The sequence below is a fragment of the Meriones unguiculatus genome, chromosome 2 (genome assembly GCF_030254825.1).
Source record: "Meriones unguiculatus strain TT.TT164.6M chromosome 2, Bangor_MerUng_6.1, whole genome shotgun sequence".
NCBI classification, from domain to species: Eukaryota; Metazoa; Chordata; class Mammalia; order Rodentia; family Muridae; genus Meriones; species Meriones unguiculatus.
The window spans coordinates 102,474,938-102,491,263 of NC_083350.1; the positions used below are offsets into that span (position 1 = coordinate 102,474,938).

Sequence of the window (16,326 nt, forward strand, 5' to 3'; positions counted from 1 at the left end):
TGCAGGAGGCTTCCGGTGTAGGCGGGATAGTCTAACCGCCAGATGGCTCCACCGTGATCAAGAGCCACGTAGATCCTACAGTGCACTGTCCCAGAAATCCAGTCCTGCTGCGCTTTGCTGGCTCGGATAGGAGTGGGGGTGGCAGTTAGGCACTCCATGGTAAGTCCCAGGTCTGTTATTTGCCAACTGTTTGGCTCTGAGCGAGCCCTCGGTCTGCTCATCGGTAAAGCAGTCTCTCCTTGTTTGTGAGAACGTCGAGCATTTGACTGTCAGCCCCTAGCAATGCGCCGTACTGTCTGCTTACTCAATAGCCCTTTGAGTTTGCTCCTACTATTGCTCCCATTTCTCAGATCTGTAGACTAAGGCACAAAGAGGTGAAGTGGCCTGAACAAGGCCTTGTAAATTGTCCTTTAAGAATGACTAAGAAGGCTGGACTGGAAGGGATAGGCTGGGTCCAGAAGATTGGCAGGAAGGGATGAGTGTATCCACATAAAATGTATGTCATGAACAAAGACAGCATGCTGGGCTTCCTCCTGCAGTCCCCAGGCTGCTGTGTAACAGCCCTCAGCTTCTTGGTCACCTTTTAAAAGAAATAAAAATCAAAATGAGTAACACTCAGTCTGACCTTTTCAGATTTTCTCTGTAGTCAGTGGGTATTTTCCTGAGCTGAAGGAAGGCCATTCATGCTGGGCATCCCACTTTACATGGGAGAAGGCTGAAGCATAAAGATGGCAGTCTCCCCTGGTGTGAACACTGCGGTTCGGCTGCCCTCGTTTTATTCTGTCCTGCTGGCGGTGTTCGCTGATCCCAGAGGACGGCTCGGACAGTTCTGGGAAGCAGGGCTTCAGAGGTGATGGGAAACACTGTGTCCAGAGTCCAGAGGACACTGGAGGACTACTGGCTTTCCTCTGGGTGAGGGGCCTCAGGGTCCCCACTGACTGGCCCAGGGAACAGAACTCTCAGCTCTTAAGTCATTCTATTTAAAACATTTTTATTACATTTACTCCTGTGTGTGTGTGTGCGTGCGTGCGTGCGTGCGTGTGTGTGTGTGTGTGTGTGTGTGTGTGCACCACAGCACACATAGGGTGATTGGAGAACAGCCTACAGTCCGTTCTTGGGTCCCAAGAATCAAGTTCAGTTTGTCAGACTTGGCTGCAAGTGCATTACCCACTGAGCCATCTCACCAGCCCTTGGCCCATCCTGCTTAGAACAGGTCTGGGATATCACTGGATGGTACCTAAATTTCATCTAAATTACCTCATTTAGGAGAGGGTTTTGGATTAACATTGTTCTCATTTTTTTCTTTTTAAGAAACATATTCTGGGAGTGAGGAGGTCAGATCAAGGGAGGGGCCGCACAAAGGGAACTTTAACTTCTGAAGGGTTCATTTCGGCTTTTTCCAGCTTCGTCTCGAGTCAGAACTATAAAGAACATCTTGATGAATGACAAGGGTCGTGGAGGTTCAAAGCTGCCTCCACTACTCGCTCTCTGTGTGACCCTGGCCCAGTCAAAATGCCGCGCCTCTGATTCCTCATCTTCAAAAAGTGTGAGACGATCAAATGGAATCAGATATTTATTGTACCAGAGTCTTCGCCAGACACATAATAAACAGCCAAGAAGCTAATGCTGCTCTTTCTTTTATCTTTCTGTTGAGTAGCAGTGCTCCTCAAGGCTTTTAGCCTTTGACCTCCCAATTTCTTCTTTGTTGCCTGTGCCTTTGGTTCTTGTAAGTGAGCTTCCAGTGGGGCTGGGATGGTACGTGTAGCAAGGGTCCACACACCCACAAATTTTTTGCTGTTAAGTGATTGGCCCTCAACTCCTTTAAAACCCTGAATTTCCTATTTAAACTACTAAAGATAATCCCTTCCTCTTCATCCAAAACAAGTTAAATACTAGACCAAAGAAGTCCTAACCATTGTGGGGCTTTAATACCTCTCTGTGCCATGGGCAAACTGCCTTGCAAGTCACTGCCTGATTTTCTTGGATCTTTCCTTTAGTAAGAAACTGGTAGCAGTTCTGAGGTGAATTCTAAGATTAGCCTGAGGAGATGTGGACCTTCCTATCCGAAACTGAGTGAAAATGCCAAAAATGCCAACCCTTTGTCTTGGTCTGTCACCTTTTTTGTGCTGTGCCCAAAGTGGGGGAAAAAAAATCCTGGGCCACGCAGCCGAGAGCAAACCCGCCCTTCCACACATGCCTGTTAGTGCCGGCAGCCAGCGCTGCTTAAATGTGAAGATCTGAAAAAGTTTTATCCTTTGGTCGGTAGCCTAGTATAATGAAAGTTGCTATAGTAACAGAGAGCCCTGTTCTTTGGCCCAGAGAGTATATTCGGCAGAAGAAAAAGCAAATCAATGCTGGAGCCATTACACTTGCTTAAAGCCTGGGAAGGTGACCATACACAACTGCACAAGCACACAGGCAAATAATCGCAACAAGAGGCCAGGGGAAGAGAGGCCAGGAAGGCATGCCGCACTGCCTCACAGGAGGTGAGGACTTTCCCCCTGGAAACTGGCATTCTGTTGCTGGCACCCAGGCTCTTCAGGCGATATGTGGCACCTGCTGTATGCAGCACTGCTCTGTTCTGAAGTGGACAGTGAGGGCAAGGTGGCCCTGGTCCCCGTCTGCATGCAACTTACATGCCTGTCAGCCATGCAGGAGGGCTGGCCAGAGATGTGCTGGGTCAGGGCTTCCTTCAAGAAATGTCCGTGAGGATGAGACCTCAGAAGTGGCAGAGGAGAGGAGTAGTAATGAGGAGAGGAGGTGCTTAAGGGTTTCCGGCAGTATGTGCTGCATGAACAAAGTCCCCCAGGTGTTTCCGGAACCTGGAAAAGGTCAGGTTGGCCAGAGCACCGTGAAACCAGGAGAAGATGGCTGCACAAAGGCCACGCAACGATCTGAACGGTTTTTATAAGGAGAGAAGTCAGAATCTTTCAAAGGTCATATAGACTATTCCAGAGAATATAGATTATGGAATATGGGATGTGCAATTCTGGTCAAATCATGGCAAGCAAGAGGTCCTGCTGACTTCAAGTGGAGTGGGGACTGTAGGGGAGAAAAATGGAGTAAGATGGATAATGGGTGCTGCATTGATGGAGCCTGCTGATAGTTGCTCAAGAGATATGTCAAGGGATTCTCTTAGGCTTTTGTCGTGAAAGGCCTAGTGGTGTTCTAAGAAAATGTGCACATTGGGCGCCAGTATGTTGCAGAAAATAAAAGGTATTGGGCTAACAATGTTTATTATTAGCCTTATAATTATTACAGCAGTATTATCTAACCAGCTATCAATAAAAGATACAGACAACTGATAGATTTTAGAATGGCCTTACCTTACCTGGCACAGGGCAGATATTAACCCCCTAAACTACCCTTACTTCCCGCCCTATCCCAGGCTAGCCGCTTCCTTAATCCCATAAACACTTGCTTATTCTCTCATCTGGGTGGCTTCCTCGGCTATGCCAGTCATGTGCTTCTCCCACGCCAACTCATACTGGCCCTCTTCTTCCTCCTGCAATACCTTTCTGCTTCCCCTTCCCATGAGCCTCCTGTCCGCAAAGCCCACGAACCTTAGCCACGCCTACCCCATCTGCCCTGCCCAAGTGTGTCGGCTTTTGATTGCTCAAAGGAGAATAATTTTTTTAGGCAGCAACCAGACGGAGGGCCAGTAATTACCATTAGATTACAAAGCACCAGACCCAACCCCCAACCAACCCCCAAGGAGGATCAGAAGTTTAAGGCTAGATTGGGCTACTTCACAAGAGACCTTGTCACCAAAACAAACAAACAAGCAATAAACAAATATAGATCATCGTAACACCTCACTTACGGTGTTTTATGGGTAGCACACAGGTGTGTACACCACCCATGACAGGCAGGTAAAATGAGTCCTGGGATTCCTGCTTCATATCTTCATCCCTCTCACCATCAGTTTGGAGACTGGAAACTTCCTAGGCTCTAGATGTTCTGAGCTGGAGCTTCGGGCACATCCAGGCGTGGGTTACCACAAGGCCTGCAATTCCAGCAGTATTTGACCCCTGCTCTTCTCTCGCCCTCAGGAAGCCTTGGAATCTTGCCAGACGCGCATCTCCAAGCTGGAGCTGCATCAGCAGGAGCAGCAGACGCTGCAGACAGATGCCGTGAACGCCAAGGTGCTGCTGGGGAAATGCATCAACGTGGTTCTGGCCTTCATGACCGTCATCCTGGTGTGCGTGTCCACCCTCGCCAAGTTTGTCTCACCCATGATGAAGAGTCGCTTCCACATCCTCGGCACCTTCTTCGCTGTGACTCTTCTGGCAATATTTTGTAAAAACTGGGACCATATCTTGTGTGCCATAGAAAGAATAATAATCCCAAGATGAGCCACCAGTTCCTGCCTTCACATTCTCTCAAGTTTTTATTTTGAAGAGAACTCTGTGCATACTACCAAATTTCTGAATGAACGGCTGTGCCAAAGATGGCGACAAGGACTGGAGCTGTGCGGTGTAAATAATTAGAGCCTCTTAACCCGGTAGCAGTTGCCGACGCGGTCCCTGTTCGTGGTTTAACCGTGAAACTGTCCCAGAGTTCTCCCCACATTGCTCACTGCCTTAATTAATCAGAGCAGATCTCCAGCCCGCCTGGCGAGCTCAGCACCCTAAAGCCCTGTTCACTGAGCACTTGGCATAATGACCCAGAGGGAAGGAGCCTCCCGCCACTTCCCATGAATCTCTGTCACGTTGAGCTTCATGTTTGCCAACAGCCGTGTTCTGAGTCCCAGGAACAGCAGGGATATGTCAGGATCCGGGGAAGCGAGCAAAGGCAGGTGACTGGCAGTGGTGAGCTCCTGGGAGTCTGTGGAGGCTCAGTGTCTCTCTGATCTCTCCCTCTTGTCCACGGGCGGCCCAGTGTTCACATTGGCCAATCGTGTCTTGTCGCTGTAACTTGGAAATCTTCCTGCTCATCCAGCAGAGGTCTGCCTAACCAGTAGAATCATACTTGACACTGTAGACACGAGGCTTTGCAGACGGGCTTTCGTCCTCTTCCGCCCAGGGCCCCACGCGCCTGATTTCATCTTCCCTGGTCAGCAGCACCGCACCCTGAGGGCAGGCAGGTTTTGTCATCTGTAGCTTTGGGAATGTGGGGTCCTGCGAGCATCCCCGGGGAGGCCTGTGCTCTGGCAATGGTTAAACCGTGATAAATCCCCTCAAAGGGCGGCATGCACTTTCTGTGATTCGCTTTGCTCACAGGTCTGCAGAGATCAAATTGAAAAGCTTGTACAAGAAATGAAAACAAATGACACTCGTGTCACCCGGGTTCTATTTTTCTCAAAGACAGCAAAATCAAACTTTGTAAAGCGTGTGTGTGCCGAGGCAGGACACTGGAGGACTATGAGGGATGGGAAGTCTTGCTTTAATTGGATGGTGGCTAGATTAGTGCGAGCCCTTCACCCAGCTGAGATCAGGAGCGCCCGCTTAACGGCGAGAAGGGCAGCAAGAATGAGATAAGTCCAGCGTTGAAGCTGGGTTGCTGCCGTCTGTCTCATAGGTACATATGCGCTAAGAGGACATGGGGTAAACATGGCTAGTGAGCAGGAATAGTGCAAGGGCTGTCATATTTGATGGCTGCCGTTTAATTGGCAAATCCGGTTTTCTGTGTACACCACTAAGGGGAGAGAGCAGATACTGCCACCTACCCCCTGGTCCTCCCAGCCCAGCTGCTGAAGGCCTAAAGATATTCTTAAATACCTTCTTCCAGAAGACACTCTTCTTAGATTTAAGTATCCTCACTTGCAAATGGCTGTCCTTAGGGACATTCTCCGGGGGGTTGACGGGTGACAGCGCATGGCAGTTTAGCACAAGTCCAGCTCATGTGAATGGGACCCACACAACTCCAACTTTTCCCCCACACTCCCAGTTTCTAAGTCAGTAATTCAGTAATTCTAGTGAAGTCACAGAGTGTTTAACCATCACCCCTGGCCAAATCCTAATTAACAGAACTTCATGAAAAGCAAAGGATTTTGAAGTCAGGGATGGGGGAGCTCCCAGCCCACTCCATCCATGGCTTTGTCTCCACACAGGACACAGATGGGGGTTTCTAGTCCAAGTGGGGAGGAAGGGAAAACCACAGCCTTCCCTTATTCTTGTATTTTAATGCCATCTCCCTTACCTGTAGGCATCAGACGCCATCTGCCTACACCTTGGAGCAAGCTGGGCCCTGCTTCAGGTGTGGAATGGCCTCCCATGCTTATTTGTGAATATTTCCAAGTGGCACTCAGAACATGCCAGGACCTGGCATGCCCCTGAATGCTGCCGGCAGTTTACAGAGTTCATGTGAATGCAGCCTGGGAGGCCCAGTTAGGGCTCCAGGAGAACCTAGGAAGAGGCATTTCTGTCCTTATCCCAGCATAGACCTACCCCCACCCCTGCACAGACTGCTCTTGATTGACACTCTTCAGACCTGTGACTTGCGTTTCTTCTCTCTGACGACAAAGTAGGGAAGAAAGTCCAAAACAGCATACTTCACACCTTCTGACCCAGCTTTGGACAGAATCTGTTAGACACTGGCACCATTCTGAACTAATGGAGTTGGGGGCACCCAAATCACTATGAATCCCTTCTGAAGAACTCTGATTCCCATCTATTGCCATTAAATGTCAAATCAGCTTCTTTGCCTGTGTATGCGCAGCCCATGTGGCATACATGTTTCAGGCTAATGGAAAGTTTGTGGAGCGTCTTATTTTTCAATAAGATTGTATAGTTCAAGGAGACTTTGATTCCACAGTTCATTATTCTCTTAAGGGCTATAACCCCTCTCTCATTCTCTTGAACATGTAACGTACACACTGAAGGAATGAATTGTATAAATATATAATTAGAGATACCTGGGCAGACCCTGGAATTGGAACTGAGTCACAGTGGTGTCAGCCCGTCTTGTTTTGCACTTTACATTGGGAGTAAATATCCCCTGTGGATTCCTCCTGGTGAAAACCAGTTGTGGGTGAAGTAGGTGAGTTGGTGAGGAATTCTAGATGCTGGTCTCTGGCTCTTAGATGACATTATGATGATCAGTCACCAGGATAGTGACCCCTGAGGACAGAACAGAACTTGAAAATATTAAGAATAGTAAATATTAAAAACATTCATCAGCTCGTATTTTATATATGATTAAGCTGGAACAAAAACTCCACCCCTCAAAAAAAAAAAAAAAGCAGCCACCCACAGTGAATCCATAACCGAAAGTGCGCCGGCTGATTTTGGACTGTGAACACAGGATTCTCCATCTCAAGATCCAGGCTTGTGGCTTAGTCGTTTCCAGGTTCTCGTCAGCTGGCGCTCATCCACACTAAGGCCCTGTCACTCTTGTTTTTGTTTAAGCTTTGCCCTCTGTGTGCTCTCTAACATAGCAGGCTTAATTACAGGGTGGAATGTGGTGAGGGAGCTAGTCTCCCAGCCCCCAGCAACTAATTACTTTGGTTCTTTTGGGTTGAATGTTAAATACCAAATTATCTGTGTGTGTTAAATGGGAATGTATAGTGGTTTTGTTGTTTTTGTTGTTTCATTTTCGGTGTTGAATCCAGATCTAATTGTCTGGGTTTGGAAAAGCACATATACTTATTGATAAGGAAATGTGTGATTAAACAACCTATTTTGCATGTTTTCTTAATTCTGACCTTCGGCTGGGGTTTATTTGGAGAGATGGTTCAAAGTTAGCAGGTAACTTTTAAGGGGTCTAAAAAGACCAATCACAGAAAACAGTTAGATTGGCCTGTTTGTATCAAAAATAGATCAAGAGCTTTAAAAAAAAGGTGTGTCATTAATGGGAATTGAGTAACTTGTTAGAAGTAAAGCCAAAATCTAATTTTCTGCCATGGATGCAGGTCTGTGCTTAAAGAGGCCGGAAGTGACGTGACACCTTGGAGGTCTGACGGTGGTTTACATGTTGCAGTTCTCATAGATCTCAAGCATGTCTACTGTGTTTGTCCTAAAAGAAACATTTCAACTAATCATGCTGGTGTTTTAGATGCGCCGGGGCAGTAGTGGCATCCCTGACTGTAACGTCAGGAATGCTGATCGCAGCCTCTGTTGCAGAATTCCCATCTTGTGGGATGCTACATAGTTTTCTGTATCTGCCTAAAATTGTAATTTCTCTGTAGATCTTCCCCCATGGTGGTGTCATCAACGAATTCAAAGCAGGTGCCATTATTTTTTAAACACTTGATGTTTGCTTTGGTGTTAAATAAAAGAACTAGATTTCTAAAATTTTCACACTTGTCAGAGCCCATCTCTATAATGTGTGGAGTGTGTGTGTGTATGTGTGTTCGAGTGAATGAGTGTGCATACACACGTGTGTGTGTGTGTGTGTGTGTGTGTGTGTGTGTGTGTGTAAAGCAAGTTTAGTAGACTTTTTAAAAGCAGCTTTAGATTTAGAGCAAACCCAAGAAAGAGACATAAAGATTCCTGTTGAATATCCTGCCTCTGCATGCACAGCCTCTCTCTCCATTACCAACATCCTCCACAAAGTGGAACCTTTTCTTTTTAATGTGTGTGAATGTTTTTCCTGCATATGTATGTACACTATATGTGTGCCTGGTGCACTCAGAGATTTAACAAAAAACAAAACAAACAAACAAACAAACAAAAAGAGTCTCTGATTCCCTGGAACTGGAGTTACAGATGGTTGTAAGCTATCATGTGGGTGCTGGGAATCACACCCAGGCTCTCTTGTAAGGCTAACAAGTGCTCTAAACCACTGACCTCTCCAGCCCCGGGAGTGGCACCTTTGCTATAACCAACACAGTTGCATCGTTATCCAGAGTCCTCATTCCTATTAGAGGCATTCTTGGTTTTATTCTGTGGATCTAGACATACACATAAGGACATGTCATCATTGTAGCATTATGCAGAATAGTTTCGTTCCCCCTGAAAAACAGTGTCCTATCTATTCATCTACCCCCTGTAGTCAACTTTAAAACTAGTTTTCATGTTTTCCGTAGAAAGTTGGTGTGTAGCCAGTTTCTTCAACCCAATGGAAGGGGGTGCTTATTCAGTCAGTACTTGGAATACTAGGAAGTAAATCTTAGCGTTGTGGCGAGAGGAAGTGATGGTTGGGGAAGCCGAATCCACAGAACGTGAATGAGGAGGTCAGGGATGATGTGGGTGATACCAGCTGAGGTGTGCACACGGCCAGGAAGGCCAAGAGTGAGCAGATCCCTCTACCTTGATCAGTCTTCTCTCAGGGCTTCTTGTTGCGGCGGCTTTGGTATTCACAAAGCAGTAGTACGGCTCTGACATGTCTGAACTCGGCTGGGCCGTGATGCCGGGTTTCATTACTCCTGTCCTGTGCATGACTGGAGATTAGACAAATGAGCTTCTTCCAGGGTCGTGACATGCTAAGGAAGGATTTAGGATGCTGCCTTTGCCTTTCCATCATCCTGCCCTTTTAGCTGTCTATTCCAGGCAATTTTCTCCATTGGTCACCCATCCTGAATCCTGTACAAACAAAATCTCTAAAATTCCCAGGTGATTCTAAACCTCTGAAAGATCAGTCCATTCTTGATCCTGGACAACACTGTCTCTAGAAATCATAGAGGCACAACCATTATTTTGGCACTGATGTCATTTGATGTCTAAAGATATTAATATAGGATATAGGAGAGAATGCAATAAAGATAGATGGCTGTGAAGGTGTATAGCCCAACATAGTCTATATTTCCTAGAAAAAAAAATAAGTGAGAAAAAAGTTTGATTTCATTGATTTCTAGCTAATAATGAGCATGTTAAAGAATAAAGCACTGTTTTCTGGTTTTCACATGCCCAGGTTTCATTTCCGTGGCTGCAATGAATGACTTCCAACAAAAAGCGATGTTGGGAAGAAAAGGGTTTGTTTTAGCCTTCAATTCCAGGTCACAGTCTATCATTGTGAGGATGTCAAGGCAGGAACTTCAACTTGTCACATCCCTTCCACAGTCAAGAGCCGAGGGCAACGAGTGTGTCCCCATCTTTCTCTGCTTGTGCTCAGCTCAGTTTCTTCATTCTTACATTTCCAAACCCCCTGCCTCGGGAAAGTGATACCACAGTGAGCTGAGTCTTTGTCAGTTAACTTTAGACGGCCCTCTACAGATACACCCACAGGCCACCCCAACAGGTCCTCTCTGAGACTCTCTTCCCAGCGATTATAGGCTGAGTCAAGTTGACCGTTAAAGCTGACCATCTCACGCACATGCACTCCAGATGTAAAAGAAACATTGTCTTTGAACATCTAAGAGCATCCGTAGTCACAATTTGACAAAGTAACAGAGTCTAACAGGATGTTTGTAATAGCTTCTCTGTGTTCATGCTCATAGATGGAGAATATCTGTGACACCTCTCCCCATACAGTTACTTTGTATGTGACTGTAACGTATGTAGATGATCATGGGGTGCCCTGGGACCGTGGCAATACCAAATAGATATGTTATAGATCAGAGGTTCTTAATCTTTCCACTAGCAATTCTTTTGTTGTTGTTGTTGGAAATACTGTTATGTGACCACCAAGTATCTACGTAAATAAACTACAAGAATCCAACATTTACTGATAATAAATTATAACTTTTATTTTTTTATTCTCTCTGTGTACATGTGTGTGGATGTGCCTATTCTATGCACCTGTGTGCGAAGGGTGCATGTTCATGCAGATTGGCATTGGGCATCTTCCAAAATTGCTCTTCACACTATTCTTTTGAAACAGAGTCTCTCCCTGAATCCGGAGCTCACTGATTGGCTAGGTTGGCTGGCCAGTGAGCTCCAGGGATCCATCTATCCCTGTTGCTGCCATCCCCACCCCCACCCTACTGCTGGGGCTACAGATGACCATAACCACACACTACTTTTACATGGGTACTGGGAATCCAAACTCCCGTCCTCATGCTCAGGCAGCAAGCCCTTACCCACTGAGCCATCTCCCCAACCAAAAAAAAAAAAAAAAAAATTAAAACAATTTTTATATACATTAATTTTACCATTTACTAAAGACTGAAGCAAATTTGCATACTAATGAGATCAATGTGCTTATTTTTACATAAAGATTAAATCTTGGCTGAGTGAGTACTTGATATGGCAGAATGTAGAGCATGTTCGGCGTTTTTTGTGTTTTTTTTTTCAGAGTTGATCGATATTTTGATTCTATAATCGCCAATGCTGGTACAACATGGTAGAATTATGTTTAAGCCCACTTCAGAAAATGTTGGAAATTCTGTCCTAATCTCAAGCCAAAATTCATTTAATGATGTTTGATGAGACTATACTCAGCAACTCAAAACACAATTTTTAAAACCAAACATTCTATCACAACACAACCGAGAGACAGACGACTCTGATCCGTGTTGAGGAATGGCGGTTGAGAAAAAGTGTTTGTTTTCCATCATGGGACCATTATGCTTCTACAACAGAAGCAAACTGTGTGTGCGTACACACACTGCACAACACACGAAAACAGTCTTGAATCTGAACAGAGGTGATTCAGGCAGCGGAAGGCACAGTGCAAAATGGAAGCACTGAGTGTTCAGAACCAAGGCTGCAGTGAACCCTTGAGATGCAACACGGGAGAACACAGCCAGAGACACCTTGGATTCATTACAGGTTTTGTTGTTGATGGTGGATGAACATTCAGAAACAGAAAAATTCAGTTACCAAGTTTTGTGAACTCCCAAATTCAGTCACATGACCCCATCAGTGTCTGTGGTGGTTTGACTAAAAATGACCCCCATGGGTTCATAGATTTGAATGTTTGGTCACCAGGGAGTAGCACTATTAGGAGGTAGTGTGTCACTAGGGGTGGGCTTTGAGGTTTCAAATGCTCAAGTCAGGCTCGTGTCTGTCTGTCTCTGTCTCTGTGTCTCTCTGTCTCTCCCTGTTATCTGTAGATTAAGATGTAGAAGACTCTGCTTCTTCTCCAGCGCCATGTCTGCCTGCATGCTGCCGTGATTCCCACCATGATAATAATGGACTAACCCTCTGAAGCCAGCCCCAATTAAATGCTTTCCTTTGTAAGAGTTGCCTTGGTCACGGTGTCTCTTCACAGACATTAAGTAACTGACAGCATCAAGCTGTGGGTGATGGGAGGGATGTTTATTCAGCCCCAAGCAGCCTCTATGGAGTCCCAGTACACGGCACTGTAAAATGGAAACTGAGAGTCGCTCCTGGTACCTACAACCATGGAAAGAATCACTCTAAACCCTAGGCCTGAAGCAGCCAACACTGTCCATGTCAATTACACGCTTACAACTTCACACAGCTGACATGCCAGATCCTTGCGGAGCCATGGGCTGACAGATTTCTGGATAAAGGAGACAAAAGCCATCAATTAAGGAAACTTTGGTTCCCTCCCTGGCTTCCTATGATTCTTGGGGTGTATAATCGGTGGTTGGCTTGGCTGAGCAGTTCTTGGCTGTTTTTGCTTAGCTCTGAGATGGTGGGGTCCCTGGCGGCTTCCGCTCTGAGTTTCATGACATCTGCTACCATCTGTGGTGGCTACCTCTGAAATTTCTCTCCCTGCTAAGCAGCCAGAATGTATCCCTGCCAGGCCTTTAGCTTGACTCAAGCCGTTAACAGGAACAAGCTTCAGCCATGTTAACAGCTGTTTTGGTGGCAGTTACTCTACTCTAGCAGAAGCACTGGGAATCGGACATTTCTCCCACCCCTGCTCCGCTTAAAAATAAGCAACAGAGAGCGTAGAAAGCGAGCAGCAGTGGGCCTTGGTCACGTGACCAGTCAGGGGCTCCTTCAGCTAAAGGAACCATCAGAGGCCTGGACCCTTCTCAAATCTTTAACTGTCCACATCACAGCAGTGATAGAACCCAGCTTTCCACCAGAGCTGTTCCCTCTCCACGGCGTCTTGACTTCTCTTCCTGCTTCAGACTTCCCTTGTGCTTTGAAGTCAGAGCCCAAAGCTAGAAACAGACTCTCTCTCTCTCTCTCTCTCTCTCTCTCACCCTCTCGCACACACACATACTCTCATACTCCTTCTCTCTCTCATACACACCCTCTCACACACACACACTCTCATACTCCTTCCTTCTCTTTCTCTTTTTCTTTCTCTCTCTCTCTCTCTCTCTCTCTCTCTCACACACACACACACACACACACACACACACACACACACATTCAAGCCAGCAGTAGTCTCTACAATGGAAAGTGTCAGTAAGATGACTTTCTTCTCTATGCACTCTTTTCCCTTGCTAGCAAGGAACAGTCACCCGGAAAAAGGATCCCTAGGAGGAAACAAAAGAAACCCACCAGGTCCCTTAGCAAGCAGCTATCCTCCGAGAAGAAGCTGGAAGGCCAGATGTGTTGGCCCTCCGGGTATGCCTGAGCATGACCAGCTGTGTGTCCTTGGTCCTACTAAAGGCAGGAATCCAGCTGTAGAGGCTCTTCTTGGCGTCCAGGTTGCAGAACTGGCCCAGTGCTTGACCTCGGGGGGGGGGGGGGGGGCAGTGCCCAGCCTAGCTGAGGTGGTTTATCAGCTTCCTCAGAGGACCCTCCCTTCTGGAGACAGATGGAGCTTTCTGGCCAGGCAGCTGGTTAGATGGGGATGTAAGCAGCTGCAAACGCTCTTTCCAAGGGCTTCTGTTAGCATTCAGTCAGCATGGATTGCTTTCTCAGGAACGGCCACCTGATAAATGAAATCCTCAACTACGGTGTGGCCTGCACATGGGAAAGTGAGAAAGTGGGAGATGCTTTTTCTGTCTACTGAGTAGGTGTCCTGGTTGGTCTTTGTCAACTTGACACAGATCTAGACCTATCTGGGAAATTCGAAAAAAGCCTCTATAATAGTGGCCTGTGGGCAAGTCTGTGGGGCATTTTCTCGATGAATGGTTGGTGTAGGAGGACCACCTCTGGGCAGGTGGTCCCGGATTATGTAAGAAAATAGACTGAGCAAGCCATGGGGAGCGTGCCAGAAAGCAGAGTTCCTCCATGGCCTCTGTTTCAGCTCCTGCCTCAAGTTCCCACCCAGATTGCCTTCAGTGACTATGGCATGGAAGTGTACGCCAAAGAAACCCTTCCCCAAGTTATTTTTATTGTGGTATTTTAATCACAGCCATAGAAACCCTAATGAAGACAGCAGGCCAGCTGGGCAGGGGCAGCAAGCAGCTGGCCTCACTCAGGGTTATAACCAGACAGGGTAACAGGGGCCAGGAGGGCCAGGGTCAGGGCACAGAGGCAGTTCTTGGGCTGCAGGGGAGCCAGCAGAAGGATCCCCGTGTGTGTTGGGAGAGGGAGGGTAATAGGGCCCAGCATCCTGCTGAGAGGTTACTCACTGCTGACTCAGAGGCAGGTGCTCATTTGCTATCCCCTCCAGCCCAAAGGAGGGAGAACACCAGGAGCATCCTTTCCCCGGTTCCAAGCAGGACCGCTCCAGACCATACAGAGCCCCTACTGATGGGCTGTTTCTGACACAGAAATAATTTCCGTGGGGTAGGACTCTCTTCAGCCTTGCCCACATGTCTGGGTGTGAAATTGTACTTAAAAACAAAAACAAAAACAAAAGGGTACTCCCCCCTCCCCCCGGGAAGATCATTTCTCCTGAAAGAATGCCACCACTCCTGTCTTGGACTCTTCTAGGCCAGGCTGGCCTTGAACTCACAGAGATCTGCTTGCCTCTGCCTCCCTGTGTGCTGGGATTACAGGTGTGTGTCAGCAAGCCTGGCTACTAGCAAGTCTCTTAGCAAAATAATTTCCATTCCCAACCTCTAGACTTCTTAATCTGCTGAAAACTATAGGCAGTGCCCTAATCCTCCCCTGCTGTATCTTCAGAGGGTCCCCTCTCTGCTGGGCAGTCTGCACTGAAGCTGCTGTGAGGCAAATTTCAGCCGAAGCACTCCACTCCCACTGGGAGTCTACATCGGTACCAGGATCAGAACCAAGGTCCACATGGACAGACTTTACCGACTGAACAATCTCCCCAGCCTGCAAGTGATGGTTTTATGTCTGTTCCCGGAATAGTTAGCCAGCCCCCAGTGGCCAGAGCCGAGGCTTACTCACCTGCAGCTTTTCCCAGAACCTGGACGGTACTGAACATGAAGGTAGCACTCCATCCCTGTAGTCAGCCATTTACTGGGTGAGTAAATTTCCCTTGTAGCGTCTTTCCTTCTTCCCTAGATTGTGACCCCTTGAGGCAGGGGTTCTCAACCCTCCTAGTGCTGTGACCCCCAACCATAAGATTATTTTCATAGCTACTTCATAACTGTGATTTTGCTACTGATACTAATCGTGATGCAAATATCTGACATGCAGGTTATCTGACAAGCCACCCCTGTGAAAGGGTCCCTTGATTCCTGAAGGGGTTGTGACCCACAGGCTGGGAACCACTGACTTGGTGGGACCTGAACTGTTTCTTCCACTGCCACATCTGTATGGTTGGTGTTTAGGAACATCGAGTATGAATTGTGTTTTCTAAACCTCCAACCAGAAACCTCTCCTGGGGCAGAGGGAGGAAGGTCCTGGCTACAGTGATGCCATCCAAGAGGACCCTGCACCTCAACTCCACTTACCCCAACACTACCTAACCCTGCCCTTCCCATCCTCCCCTCACCCCAAAAGAGAAGGAAATATGGGGCATAAAGCAGGCCTAGAAAAACAGAATCAGAATCTCACCTCCACTAAAATGGACACAGCACGGAGCCCAGCCCTGTGTTCTCTGTCCTTCCTCCGAGCTTAGTTTTTAACTGACACCTGATAATTGCACGTATTTCTGGTGTGTGGTGTGATGTTTCAAGGTATGTATATGTTGTGTGATGATCAAGTTGGGAATGGTATCTATCTGTTGTCTCAAGCACTTATTATTTCTTTGTGTTCTGAACATTCAGAGTCCTCAGCTATTTTGAAATACATTGTTGTTTAAAAAAAAAGTCACTGTTGCGTTTTTTTCTACTCTTATCAAGATGCCGACCACATTTCTGTAGTCAAAACATAGAGACAGTGAGTTGGAGGCCAACTTTCCATAAGTAGAAAAATCCTGCTTGGAGTGGGGGTGGAGGCTCAAATTATGAGAACAGTTGTTTGATAATGAGTTGCCAGTCAGCTGTCCAATCTGTTATTTATAGGCGATTGATTATACACCGACATAATTCATTACCTTTGTGAGTTCATTACTTCATTGTATAGTTCCTAAAAGTAAAGACCATCTTCTATGGGCCAGGACAAGAGCATTTGATGTGCAAGCAGGAGGACCTGAGTTCAAACTCCCAGCACTCATGTAAAAAGCCAAGCATGGTGCCTCTGTAATCCCAATACCGAGGGGGTAGAGACAAAGAATTGCTGAGGCCTGCTCACTGCTCACAGCCTTGCTCTAGGTTTAGTGAGATGACGAAGGATA

General features: G+C 46.9%; 1 protein-coding gene across 5 annotated transcripts in view; it reads left to right on the forward strand.

Annotated features, from left to right (window-relative positions):
• Tmcc3 (transmembrane and coiled-coil domain family 3) overlaps positions 1-8,238 on the forward strand; it is a 252,993-nt gene extending 244,755 nt beyond the window's left edge. For all 5 annotated transcript variants that reach the window (XM_060377936.1, XM_021645387.2, XM_021645390.2 and 2 more), the window contains one exon: positions 4,053-8,238. In XM_060377936.1, coding sequence (XP_060233919.1) covers positions 4,053-4,355 — 303 coding nt within the window. In that variant the 3' untranslated portion in view covers positions 4,356-8,238. The remainder of the gene's footprint in view (positions 1-4,052) is intronic.
• Positions 8,239-16,326: the final 8,088 nt, after the last annotated feature.